The sequence below is a fragment of the Cydia amplana genome, chromosome 10 (assembly GCF_948474715.1).
Source record: "Cydia amplana chromosome 10, ilCydAmpl1.1, whole genome shotgun sequence".
NCBI classification, from domain to species: domain Eukaryota; kingdom Metazoa; phylum Arthropoda; class Insecta; order Lepidoptera; family Tortricidae; genus Cydia; species Cydia amplana.
In genome coordinates, this window is record NC_086078.1 from 5,153,017 (window position 1) to 5,175,380 (window position 22,364).

The 22,364-nt window shown below is 36.5% G+C and overlaps 1 protein-coding gene and 1 long non-coding RNA gene across 3 annotated transcripts in view; one reads left to right on the forward strand and one right to left on the reverse strand.

The window, feature by feature from the left end:
* Nucleotides 1–22,364, forward strand: part of LOC134651402 (uncharacterized) — a 49,466-nt gene that overhangs the window by 12,110 nt on the left and 14,992 nt on the right. Inside the window, exon 2 of one of the 2 annotated variants that reach the window (XM_063506504.1) lies at nucleotides 15,841–15,911. The exons of the other annotated variant lie outside the window; for it this stretch is intronic. Within the exon in view, the coding sequence (XP_063362574.1) occupies nucleotides 15,899–15,911 (13 nt within the window). The 5' untranslated portion in view covers nucleotides 15,841–15,898. The remainder of the gene's footprint in view (nucleotides 1–15,840; nucleotides 15,912–22,364) is intronic. 2 annotated transcript variants of the gene reach the window in all.
* On the reverse strand, nucleotides 14,959–15,458 carry LOC134651509 (uncharacterized). The gene is made up of 2 exons (XR_010097115.1): nucleotides 15,076–15,458; nucleotides 14,959–15,043 (listed from the first exon to the last, which is right to left on the reverse strand). It is a non-coding gene; the product is annotated as an uncharacterized LOC134651509 (long non-coding RNA).

Here is a 22,364-nt window from a genome sequence, read left to right on the forward strand (position 1 = left end):
AGTGTTTTAAGATCGATACAATGGGTGTATGAACTGTAGAAAAGTTTTTTCTCTAATCTATTACGTAGATTAATTAATAAAATAGGTACCATATTAGGGTTTCCAAATACATGCATATTGTACTCTCCGCAAACATCCAGAGGAGAATGGAATTTACACAAAATTACATATATCATCTGTCTTAGAAAACTTATATTAAAACACCTAATAGAGTCTATACTGGTACTCGTAGAGATAGGAACTCTAAATATGTTCCATAATGCACATGCCAACATCATCGTTGCAAGCAACAATATAAATCATTTATCAATCAAAAACTATAGACATCCAAGCCTTAGCTCTGCAAAAATAATCCAGCAAGTCATTATGGCCTCCATGCAGCCTCTCGAGATACTCGAGCTGTTATCCGAAGTTGAAGAAATACTTCAGAGCATTCTGTGGCTACGCTTTTTGTGTGAAAAAACATTTTCAGGCAAAAAGCAACGCCCCGGGGAAGACGATTTAAAAGGGGTTTTTTTTTATCTAAAGAGCTTTATCGCTTAGCGATTATGTCGCTCCATATAATCCACGTACAATCACCCTCATTTACGATGACACTAAGATACAATATTGGCTAGCTTGAACAGTGTTCTGGCCTCGTCCGACAATGGAAAAACCAGGGCACTATTGCAGCCACCAATATTGTGAAAAGTATTACAGGGTATTTTCAGAAGGCTCCTAAAGGACTTGAAATTGTTCATGGCTTCGTTTATTCTTGAATATTTTTGGCGAATTGAGATTTTTAACAAGCTTTTAATTAGGTCGACCTGTATGTAACTATGTAATGGAATCTAAGGTAACTAATTTAACCATCTTCCAAGGATCGTAATAGCGTCATGAAAATTGGCAGCTGTATGTAGTTCTGATGACAATACAATAATATGGTACTGTCGAACTGATCTGATGATGGAGACAGGAGGTGGCCATAGGAACTCTGTGATGAAACAACGCAACCTAATTGTGTTAGGGGTTTTTAGAATTGTCTCGATGAGTATTAGTTGCCTGTCGTAAGAAAAGTACAGTCAGCGATAAAAGCTTGTACCAAAAATTAGATTTTTGCCAAAAACTTATTTAGGCTCAACTTCGCCTAAGAAGTTAAATGTAGATTTTATACCTAAGTACTTAGGTATTGGTAAGATCACTTTGGATACGAAAGTGAAATAGCATTTTTATATAAGTTTGCAATATTTTTAAATAAACTCAAATAGAAAACAAATCAAATTATTTAAGTAGAAACACTACTGTATAAATTCAGCTACGAATGTAAATGTTATGTCATAGTCATATACTAATCTTAATCATGTACGAAATACGAATTGTCATATACGAATTTGAATAGTGACTGTGTCAATCTACTATCGAAATTGCTGTACCATTGGAAATGTGGAACAGAAATGTGCAATAGTAGGAATTGGTGCTTGTCAAGTTCGTGGATAACAATGGCATTGTCTACTCCTACACTTGTTAGTTGACGATCCAACTTTGACTTGCATTTCCTAAACAGTATATTCATGAATACGTTCAATAGACTTACTCCTTTATCAATTATTGTAGAAGGGAATAATGAAAATACCTTCAGTTCAGTTGTTCAAGGCTTTGGCCTTTGGATCGTGATCATTTCAATTGAACTGTTTCGAATTTGTGCAAAATATTTTTCAACACACCACCTCGGAAAGGCTTACTTTGCACTTCAAAAACGGATAGCAAAGTTAACGGATTCAAATGCAAATTTTGAGTTGTTTTCTTATGTTTGCTGGTAGAATTGACTTTTAAATGATGATTTTGGATGATAAATATTTAATAACATTCATTTGAATTTGATTCTGTTTGATATTTTACATTTAATATTTGCTTCGGGTTGGTATGGTGAAAAATTTTGTGTTTCACTCGGGGGCAAATTTTGTTTAACTCTCGTGCTTTGAAACCCTCGCAACGCTCAAGATTCCAATTTTCGAACCACTCGCTACGCTCGTGGTTCAATTTTGGAATCTTTCGCTTGCTCGGGTATCATTATTAGCACGAGCGGTTAAACAACAACTTTGCCCCCTGGTAAAACAAATAACTATTTCGTTTAGTTGGCTGAGGCTCTGGCCTTTAGATCACGCTGTTAAAATAAAATAAACAAAAAATATAATTACTTAGGTATATCACTCCCAACGCGTGGCAAAAAAAGTAAGCTTGGACTACCGACTCTAGCTGTAAATTATTGACGTAAAGAATGCTTTTTAGTACAGAAATAAACCACATTTACAAGGAAAAAGGAGTTTCAATTGGCAAGGTGCGCAGTCTGTGGAGGGGGAAGTGGCGCTGATCGTCACAAACACAGGTAATCTTATGGAATGTCTGACATTAGTACTAGCGGCAGCAGCTTGAACTAATTTTACTCCATAAGATTTAACGTAGAAAGTCTGCCAAAATCAGGGCAGCACCAGTCGTGCACCTAGCGAATAGTCACTATGCCAAACTGTTAACAGTTAACAATTTCACTTTTTAACTTAACTAGCGCTTTTTTCTGTTATTCAAAAGTTAGCTTTTCATTTTCAAATGCTAAAGTGCAATCTAAGTGTCAAATAACACTACAGCGGTTTTTATTCTGAATATCAAAGTAATAAAATTGAGCACTTGTACAGGTGAAGAACTTGCTCTTGCGGCTTTTATGGCATTGAAATAAGGTTTACTTTCGCCTGGCGTACGGGAAAGTTTCAGTAAACCCGTAAGGCTGGTGTTCCAATCGTGTTGTAGCCGCCTTGGAACTTGGAAGTCACGCGATTTGTCTCCAAGCGTTCATTTTAAAAATAAGTAGCTGTAGTGTTAACAAATAAAGCTATAGGTACCGTAAAAACTTACTAGTACTATTGACTAACTATTGACTAGTAAGGTAAACATACGAGTGCTCGACATGCTAATGCCCAAAAGTCACCTTTATTGACAATGACTTAAGTTTCAAGATGATATGTACTGGTGCCGCGTCGAGCACCATTACGTTTACCTTATAACTTACAGATTTTTTTAATACTCTGAAAGTTCTTAGTGAACTATACAGATATTATGGTAGAGCTTTATACTTTTACGAGTAAATCTCGTAGACTCGTATAGTAGCATCGCATATTTAAGTGGGAGGTATAACTAACTTAATATTCTGTTCGACTTGTCAAAGTGACACGTGTGTCTTGACTGCCATATTCATTTTTAATCTTCTTAATTAACGGAGGTAGGTAACGTTACACTTCATGGTTTATTTTATGAGACATAATTACCTATAATGCATTGTGAATTTTTAATTAATAGATTTTCAGGATTGTTTTCGGTATACTGTCTTCATTCACATTTTTGTTTCGTAACTGTATATTTAAAGAGAGGACGCAACGCTTTTTGGGAGGTTATGGCAGTAAATAACGAGATTTTATTTAGCCGCGAACGCGTTTAACAATGTTTGCTGATTTGGAATAAATTAAAGCTAAGTCAAGTCCATGTGCCTAATTATTAACTTAATAAGTTTAGCTAGTTCTGCGTACGTAAATGATAAGTAATAGATTGAATACCTACAAATAATGATAAAGTTCCGTAACGCAGGAACACACCCAAGTAAATGCATTTAACGAGGACTCGAACGCAGGACCTCTAACTTTATAAGCAGGGGTGACCCTGCTTATAAAGTTAGAGGTAGTGATACCAACAAGGTTTAAACCGACCAATTATATGAAGTTAAAAAATAATAGTTAAAGTTAGGAATAAGAAATAAAATCTGTACCTACGAGGGCTGTTTGATAAGTACCCGTTTATGAAAAAAATTATCAGTTGTTTTGGTTTATATGCATTTATTTTTCTTCATAGTCTCCTTTTAGCTCTATACACTTGTTCCACCTATATTCAAGCTTCAATAAACCATCCAAAAAGTATGATTTCGGAAAGTCATTAAAATAGGCCTCTGTGACGGCAATGACTTCGTCATTTGATCCAAATCACTTACCACCGAGCCATTTTTTCAGGTTGGGAAACAAAAATAAATCGCATGGGGTCAAATCTGGAGAATACGGGGAGTGAGGCTATTGCCTCACCCCCCGTATAGCGCAGCAGGGCATAGCGTAATTGTGTTAATTTAGCCATCACAACTCTAGACGAATGAGCTGGTGCGTTGTCGTGATGAAACAGTACTTTTTTATTTTTTAAATGGGGTCGTTTGTCCTTCAACACAGCGTCAAATTCATCCAATAAATTGGCATAGTACTGCCCTGTTATCGTTTTCCCCTTTTCTAAGAACTCAATATGTATAATACCCTGCGAATCCCAAAAAACGGTCGCCATGACCTTTCCAGCCGTTGGGACGATTTTTGCTATCTTTCGAGCAGGTTCACCCGGTAAAATCCACTGCTTCGACTGCCCTTTCATTTCCGGGGTGTAGTGGTGACCCACGTTTCGTCTACGGTCACGAAACGACGCAGAAACTCCTTCGGGTTACGTTTGAACACGGCCAAACACTGCTCCGAAGTAGTCAGTCGGTTCCGTTTTTGCTCCTCCGTGAGTAAACGCGGCACCCACCTCGCCGATACTGTCTTCATACCCAATGTTTCTTCTAATATGTTTTGTACCCGCTCGATTGGAACATTTACAGCATCAACGATTTCTCGAAGTTTAATTCGGCGGTCGGCTAAAACGATATTTTCAATTTTCTTAACCATATCGTCTGTAGTCACCTCAATTGGGCGGCCTGGGCGATCCTCATCAAAGACGGTTGTTCTCCCCCGCTTTAACTCGTTAAACCAGTATCTGACGGTTGTCATAGAAGGAGCACATTCATGGTAAACAACTTGCATTCTTACTTTTATTTCATCACATGTTTTTCCTTCCAAAAACAAGAATCTAATTACAGACCGATACTGCTCTTTCTCCATTTTCACAATTTTAAGTTCACGCTTTCACTGAATCGCTGTCAAATGAGAAAAAAACAAAAGAATGCTGTTTTTTTAAAAAAAATCCCACCTCTGAAAAATGGCTTAAAACGGTTGTATAGATATTTTCGGCCCGTGATATTAATACATTTGGAAAACGGGTACTTATCAAACAGCCCTCGTATTTAACTAGGCATCTAATTACGACAATTAAATAGATATTCTCTTAATCAGCACAGACTATTTCAACGATCTTATTTTGAAGCCTAAAACGTAAAAAAAAATCAAATTGAATCACCGAGGCAGCGCCATAATGGATTTTCCATTAGGTTCAGTCGTCAGCTAGGTCTAAAATGTTTGCATTCGCGGCGACATTTTCGCTGCAAAAATGTCCGCCACGGGTTACGCTGTTTCAAAAAATTCTGCTTGCGATTTAAAAGCTATTTCAACAAAAAATTTCATTCAGGCAATTTTCTGATTGAAAATTCTAGTGTTAGTTGAATAGATTTATGCAAGAGCGCTTTCACTGAATTAAGTCTTCTCTTTTATACCGTTGTTTAGAAAATGCAGTTTATTTGTGTTTGTGTGTGTAGCCTTCAAGTATAAAATATTTACTTTTTCATTTTTGTGTGTGACAAGCGAGAAAAACGTAGCTTTCTTAATCACTGATTTTTTATGAGAAATTAGGGCTCATTTAGACGGTGCGAGAACTTGTATGCGAGTTTCATTACATTGCGTCATTTGATCGGTCACCTGAATTGATGTAACCGCAATGGTCCGCAATGTAACTAAAATCGTATACGAGTTCGCGCGCCGTCTTATTATAAGTATAACATTAATCTAAGGCTGCTTAAAAATACATAGTATATTTATCTGATAACTTTAGATCCTCAATTCAGTTCCGCTAGAAAGTTATTATGCCTTTTCCATTTCTTTTCATCATATCTTTATATATCTTTTTAGTTAAAATTCCTCAACGTTAAATAATTTATGAGAGCCATTATGCAACTAATGTCCTCTCCTCATTCAAAGTTTTTCTATTGCCTAACTACAACTCATCGGAGTTTAGAGCAATTATTTCATGAAACCGATGCTGCCAAAAATACGGGGGTGCGGGGGGACGAGGTGAGCGAATCCCGTGCCGTGATTGGTCCGTTCAAAGACACGGACCAATCACGGCACGGGATTGACTCGAAGATGGAGTAAAACTACCGTATAAGTGGCAGAGGGGGTAGCGTTACTATGCTCAGTCTAGAGGATGTCTTGTCTGTGCTACGACCTGACCTAGAAGTGAAAATATTTAGCTAAATGGCTTTATATAATGGACACGTGGAAGCTATTTTCAAGTAGCATTTACCACGGTTAGAATCGTTTCTAGGTTAACACAAATTTATGGGCCGCTTCTTTATTCGAGATGCACCCCGTGGAGGCTGCATAAACATTTACATCCAGCTCAAGATGTGTGTTCAGTAATGTAAACACATCTCGGACTCAATATGGACTAGGGGTCTATTCAAATCGTTACGTAACAAGTTAGGTACCTATAGCATTATTACACAAATTGGCTGAGTCCCACAGGTACCTATTTAAGCACAATAAGGCTTGTGTTGTGGGTACTTAAACAACGATATATATATGTCGTTTTTATTGGCAAAAACACAATCATTACATTTTACATTTAAAAATATAAAGTCCAAGTGCAATTTTTAGCATGAGTCATATTTTAATTATTAATTAAAAGCAAAACAAGAGTCGACATTCAAGTGACTGCGTTAACTATTGCTGTTTTGAATACTCGTTCAGAACTGACATTTATTTGAATCCGTCAGCCTCAAAACTCATTGTTTCATTTATAAAGTCAACCATTCATGGGTGTTATTCCATAATGTCCAAAGCCTAGATAGTCCAGTATATATATGCTCTTTAACCATGAATAGTTGTGAAGAGTGTCGAGTTCACCTTATATTGGTGCTGAGAACTCAGCGCGCAACTAATGATAATACTTACAACAACCCTCGCCATTAGTAGACCTTATGTGGTTGCAATAAGGTTTACAATTTGTCAGTTTACACAGTGGACGGTGGTACTTCATACAGCCAGAACTCCATTTAAAAGTGCAGTTTGTTTCATTCGCCGCCATTAGTGAACCAAAACCCTCATTAGCGGAAACATTTCGTTCGTATACAACTTTCACGGTCGATGTGGGTAGTTATTCTACTTGCTTGTTTTTCGTGCACTCATTAATTCTAGAACTAAAGAAAACAATATTTATTTTCACGAAATTTATCAGCTGTCAAATGTGACATTTTTGGAACAGAATCCATAACAGATTCAGACTTCGAGCAACACCGGCTTCCGACCAATGATATTATATAACCATATTTATTTCTGTGCCTACGAAGAAATCTGTTATTTTTGATTAATTTTCTCATTCCATCCATCTTTATCACACTCGTTAAACATAAGGTCGTCTCTTTCTCTTTCGGTGTGCGGGAGCTCGTTAACACGTGCACATTTATCGCTTGTCCAGCCGCGTCTAAAGGCAACTTGTCCAATTTGTCACAAGTTAAGCGCTTCAATTTTGGAACGCCTATAACCTATCTTGAGTTATAAATCATTGCTTCCGACACGTCGGAAGGATTCAGAACAAGAATTTAAAATCAGAAACCGGCTCTCGTTCTCGATAACGAGGTCGACGATTTCAATGCAATCAGTGTCTGGTGCGGGAACTAAAAGCAATTGCGCTTGGCTTGGCGAAAATGAGAATTTTCAGCCCAAATTTAAAACCTATTTGACTTGTATTGCAAATTTCTAAATCATTGAACTACGATATTTGCGACTCTGTCGAGGCTGTACTGTAGGTATTGTACAGCACTTCCTAATGGAATGTGTTCGGACTCGAGACAAGAGGGCACAATTATTTGAAGCTAATGGTTATGCAGTAACGGAACCCCTGTCTAAAACTGCGAAATTCAGTTTTTTTTAAATATCTAGTAACACTTATTGAAACTGTAATATTGAGGCCCAGAAAAGTTTGACATGTTTCATTAATAAAGGTTTTTTAAAAATATGTGAATAGAAAAAATATATATAGCAAATTTCAAATAACCATCGCGCTGCCAGCACATAATACAGTAATTTTCCCACTACGATTAAACGAGCAACTTAGTAAGGTATAAAACAATTCCAGGTATAGATAGAGCCAACCAGGAGCGAGCGTGGTCGTGCAAAGTAAAAACTTTGCTACCTTCCCCAACTTTGCGCAACCGTTTTCTACCGTTCGAAATTAGAACGCGGAAAATGGGAAGCCCCAAAAAGGTCAAGTTGAGAAACAAAAGCCTAACCTTGAGGTTAGAGGGATGTTTTATTAAAATGATGCCACGTGATCATCGCTCAAAGGTCGAGTCAAGTGTATTCTGAATTTATTTTAGGATCACGTTTTTGTTGGAGTAGCTAGGTGTTTGATAACTTTTCCTGTTGTCTAGTAGCAACTTTCTGATCATTTAGACAAATTACGAAATAATTTACGAGCTATTGCGTTGAAATATATATTTTTAAATTTAGGTACAGTAGTATACATATTCCACAGCGCCGTTGCAAAAATATTTTTATTCCTTCCCCTTCGACCTCGTTAAACGTTTAATGAAGACGACGACGAAGAGACGTCAACAGCGCTTGCAGCCACTGAAGTGTGCGACATGTTTTATAAATCACCTAACGCTTGTCTCTTGTACCCTAGAAAATAAAGTTGTCTCGATAGAAAAAAATCACGAAAACACATGTTTCTACAAACTACTTTTCATTAATTTTCAGTTATATATACGAGCTGTAGTGAGATTAAAAGTAAAAATCCCCGCGAACATATCTTCCGTCACCTGATTCGCGCGGCGCGTCATATCTATTGTCGCTTTCTAATTTCCTTGCTATTATGTTTTAGTAGTTTTCATAAATACATATATTAAGGTCGATCTTTTAAGTTACATTACATAGGTTTTCTTACCTGTTTAGGTAAGTAGGTAACTTACCCCTTTAACCGTTAAAGGACTGCCACGTTAATAACGCTACGGCTTACGTAAGCGGCGCGGCGCGGCGCGGCGAGGATGAAACAAACCGTTGATACGTATAGGTGTGTCCTACTCGTACGAGAGCGATTTAGACGCGAAGCGGCGCGGCGCGGCGCGCCGCGTTCGCGCGTTGTTCGCCTACGTAAGACGTAGCGTAACGCCTGCAGCTACTTGAGCGTGCGACATGTTTTATAAATCACCTAACGCTTGTCTCTACAAGTACAAAAGAGTAAATCGAGCTGATGTTCTATAGTCATTAACCATGGGTTTTAACGAGGTATACTTACCGTAGAATGCACTAGATAGACACAGAGATTAGGCTTAAAATAAAGATGTTTTAAATCTTTTATTAAATATTTTGAGCTTGTTGTAAAAGCTCTTGTAAATTGCTTCTGCCTATAACTACCTATAGCTGTTAGTCTGAGTCCTTCTTTTGAATAGAAACGATATATTATCGACATAGACTAATATCGGCATAATATGGATTACATAATGCCTTGTGTTTTCGAAACAATGGGCGTTTCGATTACGTATTTAGAGTAAGTAGTTCGTTTGCCCGACTATTATAGCCGTCATTGTATATTATGTCATATAAATTATAGTAAAGCCTCAAGATGACTGACCGAACTAAGCCAATGTGTGTAGGTAATATAAAAAGTTCCGGTTTAATTACCATTTTGACTACACCTTAAAAAGGTATTTAGATAAGCACAAAATGGTTAAGACAGATAAAGTTGTAACAGGCAGAAAAATGACAGAAATTAATCAAAATTGAACTCCACCATTTTTAATTAAAGTTCAAATTATGTCTGCCCTATTAAGGGTTTCCCAAGAGACTGAAAAGAGGATTAAACTAATCAAAATATTCTTATTGTAAGTGCTTAAAAAGTCTTATTACCGTCAATTGAATTATTTAATGTAACTCGTGATAGGTTAATTATACAGGATGAAATTTTAATTACTAGCCATATACTATGCGTACTTAGTGATTTTATAGTCTATTTTTTTATTCAGTAGACTAAAATGACATTTTATAATATATAATATATATTTTATGTTCATATTATGAAATGTCATTTTAGTCTACCGAATAAAAAAATAGACTTTAGGCCATGATAAACAACCTTTATTATGGGACCAATACCGAAATCGCGAAAAAAAATTGGATGTGATGCCGCTGATTTATACGGGACAACAATTTTTTTTTTCATTAATTATTAAAAAAAAACAAAGACGGAAAGGTTGTTACCTATACGGATACTTACCTCTAGGCTTCTCTAATCTAACCATACCTAATAATCTGACGACTTTAAAAATGTTAATCTCAATATTAGAAAAAATCCAAAGAGAAATAGTAAAAAATATGGTTTAAAACGGATCGATGGCCACTGCAGTGGTTTGCCGGACTCAACTCAAGGCCGGCGCGCCGCCCGGCAACAGCGGCAACCATCACACGCATGGCTCAATAGGGTTACCACACGGCTGGATTTTGATGACATTTGTTTCATAGCGAGTATTATGCTACAGAAATAAAAGATTCAGCAGCAGATAAGGCACAATCCACGTTCACGTTAGCTACAAGATAGACCATATACATTCATTCTTTTAAAAAATGGCTTCCATAAAATGTATGATGATTTTGCCTTTGTCAATTTGTGTCTGTATTTGTGTAGTTCAGTCAATGTCAGTACTTTTTGTAACAAGACTGACTGAAATAGCAAGACGCGTTCGTAAGCTTCCTTGAAAATACGATGGAAGTAATACACTACACCTACTAATTTACTGCCAGACCGTAACCGCATAAGTAGTGAAGTTTAGTTGTAATTTTCACTCGTGGTTATAATATGTATGTTGTTGCGTAAAAACGGTGCAAACGAAGAGCAATAAGTAATTTATTAATGCTGCTTCTAGAACATCAGATGCCATTAGATTTGAAACAACTGCCAACTTTGGCGGGGTTAGCTTAGGTATTATGTAAAACTTTGGTAAAACCAAACCTGTTTATTTTGTTATTATAGGATTTCCAACATAATCCGCATCAAACTGTAAGCTGTTACTGCCAGTTTTCAGTGCCTTTAGAATTAAAGTAACACATACTTATTTCTAAAATAATTAATGTTATCACACAATTTGATTGGTAAATCTTGTCATCAAACTTTATCATAACGCGTTCTAGGCCAAAAATTGCCAATTTAGACTGGATCGTGAACTGGTAGGTGGTAGCAACTGCTTGAAGTTTAACTTTTGGACGTCGTAAAGTCCCTCCAACCTATTTTTATTCATTTTTTCTACTCCCGTCAAACTTTTATTTGTCATTTAAAGGGTCGTGCACACACCTTTAAACCCCTACCTTATAGTTGTCAAGACAAGTCTTTAGTCTATTCCCCAAAAAAGAATTTGTGCATACACGCAGTACCTTTTTGGCGATTTTACGATACTTCGTGTAATAAGTAAGTAAAAAAATATTGAATGAAATACAGTGTTGCCAACCTTATTTTAAATGTCATCTTTGACAAATAAGTGAACCATATGTTTTTTTTAATTTCATTCATTCTTTTCCCGCCCGTACCCTCAATTTTTGCTACTTCTTGAATTAAAAATATTCGTTACAATTTCATTTCAAAGTAAGTGCTTGGTCGTAGAAAAAGTATTGTATGCAACGTTGTTTAACTGAGTCAAAAAATACTCGTGGCGTCTTTATTAATTAAGAATTTTCAAAAATACTATTAAGAATTTGAGTGCTACGTGCCAAGAAATATTTTTATTTTTTCGTAGCACAACTACGACGCGTAGGCCGTAGATGTTTGCGTAGCGCCGTAGCGTAGATGTTTGCTCTCATCGTGGTATTTGCATTTTGAAAGCGTATACTTTGCGGTGAACGTGCGTGACTAATTGGAAAAATAGGTAAGCCATTTTCTTAGCTTTTCGCAATTTATTTAAATGAAATCTTGAATATAATTTAGACACAAATAAATAAGAAAGAGAAAGATGATCAATCCCTTAGTTTAGAGCAAAGAGTAATACTTACATGTGTTTAGAGTCTCAAAACGTGCGTGTGCGTTATATATAATTTAAAAAAAATATATGTGGAGAACCTTTAAAAAGAATATATTTACATATTATCGTGAAAATAGTAAACTAAACATAATATTGAGTACTCTTAATCCTTAAAAAATACATAAAAATACAAAAAAAAATCTATACCTTTAAAATAAATGGAATTCCTAAATTCCGCCATGATTCCACCCGTCTTTTTTCCGTTTCAATGCCAGCGCTGGAATGCGCTGCAAAATGAAGGCTTACTTATTGGAAAACTCTCATAGTCTGCATTTTTTAAGGTCAAGATTTGATGCACGAGACACAAGTAAATTATAGAGTGCATCATTTGTTTTCGCTAACAGGAAACATATGTGAGCATTAACTTACTGATACATATGTGTAACATCTTATATAGATCGAAGAAAAGCTAAAAACAGATTGAAACTATTATGGGTACTAAGCGGCAATATTCATAATTATATGGGGCATTATCTATGAAAAGGGACCTTATTGTCGATGGCGCTTACGCCGCACTGCGTCGCGCGGCATTGTATTTATATCGGAGCATCGTTAATAATGGCGTAAGCGCCATCGACAATAAGATCCCTTTTCATAGTTAACGTCACATATACAATTATACATAAGTATATACTTTGATAGAAAACATCCATAATTTTATTTAGGTACAAATATTTTTGCTCGGCATACAAAAAAGACTAGAAGACAGACATAAGAATGACTCACGCTAGAACGAACGGTCCGGGTCCGGGTCGAAGCCATCGACAATTCAGTTTTCTATAGAAAGCATCTTGTGACCTCGTCATAGAAAACGATGTATGATAATATGTAAATTGACATGTAATATGAATGATAGGTATTATAAATAAATTAATATGAATATGTATCGAAAGCCTCGGCCCGGACTCGGACCGTTATAGCGAGTCAACTTAAAAAGCAGCCTCTAGATTATTCATAGCACAAAGTCATGTAGGTACTACCTATGCAAAAGTCCATATAAAATTAAGTAATGCATGCTTTAACATTAGACCTTGAACTTAATGGATTAAATCTAAGCTAAACGTGAAAATTGCTAGGCAAAGTTTAGCTAGTAAGGCAGTGCGTGTATTTTTAGCAGAACCTTGGAAAAATATCGTTAGGTACATTTACTTACCTCTAGGATATTTTATAATAACCTTTTTACCAGGTTAGACGGTTTAACGAACCGAAAAGCTTATACGAAGTAGCTTTTGCAGAAAATGTGCGCTTATCCTACATTGAAATGCAGATAAAAATTCAAAGCTACTTAATATAATAATAATATTAATAATATAATAATAATAATATTAATATTATTATTAACACAAATACGCTAAGGTTCTACTTAGCAATGAGAATGTACCTTAAGACAAAAAAGTTACTGTATGAAATTATTTGTTTACACAGCTTTAAACATTATAAATTTAACATTTCATTTAGTATAAACTCAAGAATACATTATTCATAACCATAATTTGCTAATGTATACGTTTCTAGCGCAAATCTGCATCGATTGTGTTAAATCCTATTCCATATTAATGACTTTGGTTGCCATGGTGGCGCACAACCGTTGACATTTTGGTATGCAATGAATAACTAATAAGTTAGCCTACCACCGCTTTCATCAAATATTACTTAGATCTTAGTAACTAGGATCTAAGTTCGCTAAGACAAGATTAGATATTGCTACCTTAGTTATCATCTTATAAAACTAGCATTAGGTTTTTGGTGAAGGCAGGCAATATCTGGTATAATATAATAAATATCTGGGAGACCGAGCTTTGCTCGGAAAACATAAAATCTCAAAAATTAGCGTTTTCCCACAGAGATAAGACCTACCTAGATCGATTTTTCGCCCCCGAAAACCCCCATATAGTAAATTTCATCGAAATCGTTAGAGCCGTTTCCGAGATCCCCGAAATATATATATATACAGTGTGGAAAGATAAGTCGGGCCCTGGAGGGAAACTACCTTAAATCCTTAAGCTGGCTCATTTTACTTAAAGGAGACATTCCTTTATTTTTAAAAAGAAACAAAACTGCATTCAAAGATTTTCTAAAACTCGCTTGCCTCTCCCGGGACTAGAACCAACTAAAATTAAAAAAAAAAACAAACACTCCCTATTTTATTATACTAATCGATAGTAAAAAAATAAAAATAATAATAGTAATAATAATAGTAGTCAGGATAAAATTTATCTAACAAACATGTGGTCTTAAAAGTAAAAATTATCGTTAAATCTAACATTACCTATGTAACTTTATTTTACTATCAATTTGTTACACTTAAATTATTTACCTAACTGATAAATTGTTCGAAATGAGCCCCCTCGTTCCGGCTACATAAAATTAGTCGTCGTTGAAATTTATTTCTTGTAGCCTTCAGCAAAGTGTTGTGGTGTTATGCCCCTAATAACATTTTCTACCGCAACCCTTAGTTCTTTAACGGTTTCAAAGCAAGTTTCATAAAAATAACATTTTTTACATGACCCCATAAAAAGATGTCCATGGGCGTCAGGTCTGGACTTCTTGCGTTGAGGTAAGGCAATTCTGCTGTTGTGGGCAGGTGCACCATCTTGTAAGAAATTGATGGTAAAATAAAGTTAATGTTAGATTTAACGATCATTTTTATTTTTAAGACCAAATGTTTGTTAGAGAAATTTTATCCTGAATAATAATACTATCGATTAGTATAATAAAATAGGGAGTGTTTGTTTTTTTTTTTTTTTTAATTTTAGTTGGTTCGAGTCCCGGGTGAGGCAAGCGAGTTTTAGAAAATCTTTTAATGCAGTTTTGTTTCTTTTTAAAAATAAAGGAATGTCTCCTTTAAGTAAAATGAGTCAGCTTAAGGATTTAAGGTAGTTTCCCTCCAGGGCCCGACTTTCCACACTGTATACACCGTGTTTTTATTGAATTCCGTTAACTTCGGGGTATGGTTAAGTACGTTTAAGAGAACTAAATGGCATAGTTAATTTACTTAATAAAAAATTTTTTTTTGCTTTTTTTACAAAAAAAATAAGTTTTTAAAAGTAATTAAATGTAGCACATAGCGTTGTTGTAACACGGGCATTACATTTAACTCAACTAAACAATTGAAATCTGTGACATATCAATGTCATTTCGAACATCGATCGACCGAGATTGTACTTAAGTTTAGTAGCAAATGTATGAACTAATTCTAAACACTAATCAATATGTAAACCGGCCCTAAGGCAAGTGTACACGCTTGTAGATGCTTTATAGGAAAAAAATAAATTATTGATTATCTCCGAAATGGAGTTAATTAGAATATCGGTGTATTTGAAAAAGTTACTTAATTTAAGCTCAGGAATGCACCCTTGAAATTAACGGAAATAAAAAAAAACACGGTGTATAAATAAATAAATATGCAAGAATTGCTCGTTTAAAGGTATAAGATTAGATAGATTTTTTAAGCGTAGGTACGTAGGTATAAGAAGTCCCCAAATTAGTCACTCTTGACTTCCATATCTGAAGACAATACTCGTATGTCTAGAAGACGTGTATGTACTAACAAAGCATGTTCAAACATCCAAATATACATTAACAAGCATGTGTAACATATATTTACAAATATACTGCTCGATTAAAACCCGTATCTATGTAAATATCTATTGCATGGTTTCAAAGGGTTGCTTGTTTCCTCGTTGTACCTTACTACATCGAGATAAGGTCTACAATTAGCTGGTCAATTGTGTTGGTGTTATAGGCATAGCAATGCCAAGTATCATGAGATACTTTTCTTTTATTTGCAGATCGGGAAACCACTTATTTCGAATAGGACGGGTAGAGCTGGCATCAGCGCGCGGAGATATGAAATTAATAGGTAATTTTTTGCCCTTAACTCTTTATCTAGGTATGTTGTATCATATTTGCCGCGGTTTCCAGTTTTAATTGGATCTGCCTCGGCATGCAGCAGGCATAGATTAAAAATGGTTATAGGGGCCTTTAGTTATAAAAAAAAAATGCATTTATTTCAGACTTAATTGTCCATAGTTTGTTAATAACAACAAAAAAACAAAAATACTTAAACAACTATATTAGTACCTAAACCTAAGTGAAGCGAGGACCAGTGCCTGATTAGGCCACTGTCCCACCTCCCCGCTACTACGCTCAGGAGGCTGTGGCGGCTGTCACGGACTCTGCGGAGCGTCGCGGCGCAGCGCTTGCGCATCGTCGCATAAAAACTGTCAACGTGAGCGTCCGCGAACATGCCAGACGCGCTGCAATGCTGCGGCAGCCGCAACAGCACCCTGAACGCGTCATTATATTGCACTCGCAATTTATTGATCGAGTTATATGGGGTGTACTTAACACAAAAATCTTAATATGTAGCAGTAGGACACGATGGGTTTCTTTTATTAAGCAGAGTCTGAGACAATTTTTTTCCGGTAATATTTTACTACAATCGAAATTGAAGTCGTCACGAGAATAACATGACACCATGAGAGTGGTGAGGAGTGAGTTTATTATCAAATGTATTGTTAGCACATTTGTTTATACCACACAAAAAAAACGTGCGGTCTGCCTGATGTTAAGCAGTCACCTATGACCCTACCAGCTTACAAAGATTGAAATTAAAACAATAGAATTTATGTGGTTGCTAAGCAATGTTATAAATAGAGAGTAAACTTTAGATGTATAATTACTTTCCCAGAATTATATTTATTAAATAAACTTGCTTTCCTTCGTAAAGTGTTCATGTAAGTATGTGTGATAATAATAAATCAATAATTTTGCCTAAACTTCTGGCACTAAGTCACGCATAGGTAGTATTTAACATATTTCAGTTTATTTCGATCACTGTAGCAATAGCACGCAATATTTTAGCCCCTCATGTGCGTGTAGGTAAGTTAAATTTGAGTTCGGTGACACTTGACTTTGAAAGTTAAGTAAAATAATAATAACACATTATATTACTCAAGGCACAACACATATGTTAGTTAAAGATATCACCGACAGAAAAAACCCTGCTAAATATAGACCCATAACCTGTTTGCAGAATATCTATAAAATCATGACGTCTTGTCTCAGTAAGCTTATATACAGGCACATAAATACACACAATATATTAGCAGAGCAGCAGAAAGGATGTCGACCGAATAGTCAGGGCTGCAAAGAACAACTTACTATAGACGCTGTTATTTCCAAACATGCACTTAAAAATAAAAAGGACATTTATACCATGTACATCGATTATAAAAAGGCGTTCGACTCAGTCCCGCATACCTGGCTTATCTATATCCTAAAACATTATAAAATACATCACACAATCATCAGTTTCCTAAAAGCTACAATGTTGCACTGGTCAACCGTTCTCAAAATCTCCAACACTAATACCAACCATATTGTAACGGAACCAATTAATATACGCAGAGGTATCTTCCAGGGAGACGCTCTTAGTCCACTATGGTTTTGTCTAGCACTTAATCCACTCTCAAATTTACTTAATAACAGTATGTCTGGATTTAAACTAAAATATAACAATACCTCGCATATACTATCGCATTTAATGTACATGGACGATATCAAGCTCTACAGTAATAATTTGACTGACATTCATAATCTCGCAGACATAACACAGACTTTTTCATCTAGTATACGCATGGAATTTGGCATCGACAAATGCAAAATCCAGTCGATTAGAGCCGGTAAAATAGAGCACAACAGTTACACGCTTAACAGTGGAGAACGAATAGATCCCGTACACGAAGAAGCTGGTTACAAGTATCTTGGTTATCAACAGTCAAAGCAAATCCATCATAAAGTAATTAAATCAACACTCAGACAGAAATTTTCAGACAGGCTTCACAAAATTCTTAATACCCATCTCAACTCGCGCAACACTATCAAGGCAATAAACGCATATGCAATTCCAATACTCACTTATTCGTTTGGTATAATACAGTGGTCACAGACAGATCTCAGCAATCTTCAAAGAACTATTAATACATTAATGACCAAGTATCGTAAACATCATCCACGAAGCTGTATCCAGAGATTGATTCTACCAAAAGCGGAAGGCGGAAGGGGTTTGATAGATATTAAGAACCTCCACAATAAGCAGGTAAGTTCCCTTAGAAAATTTTTCCACGACCAGTCGCCACGTTCTCAACTACACCAGACAATTGTAAATATAGATCACAAATTTACCCCACTGAACCTGAAAGACTACACAAAACAAAAAAATGAAGAAATAGCCGAGCCGCAGCAATACCTTCAAGCATGGATACAAAAATCACTACACGGTAGGCATCGACTTGATCTTATAAACCCTAACCACGACAAGCTGGCGTCTAACATGTGGCTTAAAAGAGGTGAGCTATTTCCCGAGACTGAAGGGTTTATGATAGCCATTCAGGACCAAATCATAGATACCAGGAACTATAGAAAACACATTATCCGAGACCAAAATCTATCTACAGATTCATGCCGGCGCTGCCACGCCGCCTCAGAGACCATCCAGCACATAACCGGAGCATGCCGTTCCATCACACAAACCGACTACAAACACCGACACGACCAAGTAGCAGCTATCATCCATCAATATCTCGCAGTTAAGTACCAACTCATAAAGACCAGGACACCTTATTACAAATATACCCCGCAAACAGTATTAGAATCGACTGAATACAAACTGTACTGGGACAGAACTATTATAACCGACAAAACAGTTCATTACAATAGACCGGATATTACATTACACGACAAAGCTGCAAAAACCGTATATCTTATTGACATAGCCGTACCCAATACTCACAACCTTGTATCCACTCATACCGAGAAAATTAGCAAATATACCGATTTGACCATAGAAATCAAAAACCAATGGAAAGTAAGCACAGTTAAAACTGTTCCGATTGTAATTTCGTCGACAGGTGTAATTCCCCGCACTCTGCACACTAGCCTAAAAACTCTTGAAGCACACCCACTCACATACATACTCCTACAAAAAGCAGTTATCATGAACACTTGTAGATTAGTACGTAAATTCCTATCTTTAGATCAGTAGGATCCAAAAAATTCCATTCTCGTTTGGCCAAAAGCCCGCGGTTATGGAAGTAAAATCACCTCCACTTAGGAGAGAAAAACAAAATAAAAACATAAATAATAATAATAATAATAATAATAATTCATTTATTTCGACCAACGTAGGATCATATTACATTATAATATTACATTAAAATTAAATATAAACTAAACTAAATTACATTAACATAAATTAAAATATAACAATTATATTACCTATATAACCTATTCTAACACAAAGCTTTAGAGTGGCTTGGACACCAGTACGTGAATCATATGACAGTGATTCAGGTACTGGCAGTCAAACCTCTCCGCGAACGCCCTCAAGATGCCGCTGGAACTAGCCCGCACTCTGCGCACCAGGGATGTACAGCGTTTCCTCATTGTAGTGTAGAAACAGTCCACCCTGGCCTCCGCGAACATCCCCGACGCACTACAAAAACGAGGTAGTCCCATCAGCACCCTGAAGGCGTTGTTATATTGTATACGAAGTGCGTTGTACTGCTTTTGCGTATAGCACGCCCACAGATTTGCAGTGTAAAAGGTAGTACAGAATGCTCTGAAAAGAGTCTTTTTCACCTCAGTGGAGCAACTAACAAATCTGCGGGCCACCATATTCGCTCTAACACACAACGCTCTCCGCTCCCTTTCAATGTCAGCATCATCTTTCAAGTCAGAGGTTACCACATGCCCAAGGTATTTGAATCGGTTCACCCTATTCAGTGGAGTTCCGTTTAACTTAATAGGTGGTACTGGTGGTAGTTCTTTACCTCTAACTTGAAAGACCATGCATTCACTTTTTTGACATTATATATCAAACCGTGACTGAGTGCATATTTCTCACATATATTTATTAGCTTCGCCAGACCACAAGGAGAGGCACTCAGCAGCACCATATCGTCTGCATAGCTTATATTATTCAGACAAGTATCGCCAATGTGGCATCCGATAATAGTGCTGCTGAGCTCCTCTAAAAGTGCATTGATATACAGGTTGAAGAGCTTGGGCGAGGTCACCCCTCCCTGCCTCACCCCACACTCCAACCTGTATGGTTCCGAATAAGCGCTCGACCATCGTACTACATTCCTCTGGTTAAGGTACCAGTATTTAAACATTCTATTAAGCTCAACCGGCATTTTCGTGTTCTTTAACTTCCGCCAGAGGACGTCGTAGTTGACGAGGTCAAACGCCTTCGATAAATCAAGAAAGCATGCATAAATACACGTGCCTCTCTCTGTGTAGTACTTGACAGTTTCCTTAAGGTAAAAGAGTTAATGATAACTTGGTTTGCGATGACCAATTGACCATCAACATTTCATAAAAATTGTAAATAGGTCACCGTAAAAGATATGATTACAGTTTCCGCCTTATTACAAAGAAGTAAGGTGCAAAAATAAAACAAAATTATAACTTTAAATGATCCTCCTAAAGAAATCTAAATAATTACTTTGCCTAAAATAGGCATGCAAATAGATTCCGTTAAGTAATTCTGTGCAAAATAGAAGGTGACTAATGTAGCTACCTAATGTGACTGTAGCTATAGCCAGGCGTGTCTCACTCCGCGATTTCGTCGCTTTGCTACAGGTAGTTAAAAGTACACCCGTTCGGCCCCAATTTTGGGGAAAGCCATAAGCCGCGCGTGGCGCTGTCGCCACCTAGCGGCCATATCTGTACTGATCGTAACAGACGCGTTTTGTTAGAGAGTGAGTCATCTGTACTTAGTACTATTATTTATTCTGTGCTATAGCTAGCAGCTACGGTTTTAGTTAATTAGTGCATAATTATTAATTACACTCGTGGCTTTGTGGTTTCACCCTGCCAACTACCCTCCTGACTATGTAGACACTACAGACCTATGTATGATATGTAGCTACCTACATAACACAGTGAACGTGACATTCAAACGGTTGTTCCAGTGACATGTTTAAACAAGCCGGACATGTCGGACAATATAGAAGCCGTACAAGCCGTGCAATCATATCGATCAGTTAATGAATGCACGGCAACTGTGACAAGTTTACCTGTAGCGCTGAACGAAAACGTCGTATATCTGCGAATTAAGGGCGGTTTCAGACTAGCATTTTTTCTGCGCGACGACGGCGTTACGCGCTACACGCGTGCTATATCGCTAGGTACAGTCGCCATCAGATATATTGAAGCGGTCAAGGCGCTCACAAATATCTGAACTCGCCTCTATTGTTAAGGCGTTAGAGTGCGTGTTCAGATATTGTGAACACCTTGGCCGCTCCGATATATCTGATGGCGACTGTACATTATGTTTGGTCTAAGATACGCGCCTTCAAAAACGAGCGAAGATAGGCGCGTATAAAACGCTAGTCTGCTCTAATGATATGAATTTCGAATAAGAGTTTTAATTGGAAGCTTGTATCTTGTTAAGCTCACCAATAAGTGTTGGAATAATTGTTGCCCCAATGGAGTAAAAGTCCAGCTGGAGGGATAACATTAGTAGTTAGTATTTTTGTAGTAGGTACGACTATAAAACTAAGCGAATTGAAGGATTTTGGTATTTACTGAAGCAAATTTTTAGTTTTTAAAAGAATATTCCACCTGATTGTACATTATTTGATCATGTTAATCTATTAACTGCCAATTTGTGGTCTGGTATTCAATAGCTTGGCATAACAGTATGGCAGTCCAAAACTTCGGTATTTCTCCATTCAAAAAATCTAAAGTGTAACATTTTTAAGCGATATGTAGGTACTTCAGGCGAATGATCTTAACAATTTTACTCGTAGTCAAAACACTCATATAAAATTACATTTGTATAATCAAAACAAGCAGCTCGTCCTCAACCTGAGCCCATAAACTTGCATATAAAAGCTCATATTTATCATAAAATGGCTGCATTTGAGTAGTCGTGTCAGCTAAGTCAGCTTGCACTGGCGACCTTGAACGGCACGTTGTTGCAATACACGTGCACAATTTGCATAGACAACATCTCTGTGGTTAGCTGTGCAGTTGCTAGGTTACGATTGGGGTTAAATTACTGGTTAGTTAGGGGTTATATTTTATACGAAACGATACATTTAATATTTAGTTTATATAAACACACATATATACCGACATAATTAATCTTCAATAATTGTCAAGTTAAACTAATTATGTAATGGAAATTGCGAGAATACCCTACAAAATCCTACATATTGATACGCACGAAACATAAAGTTAATATAAGCAATTAACTTTTTTGTTAACAATAGGCTGTAATAACAAGTCATTATTATCACGA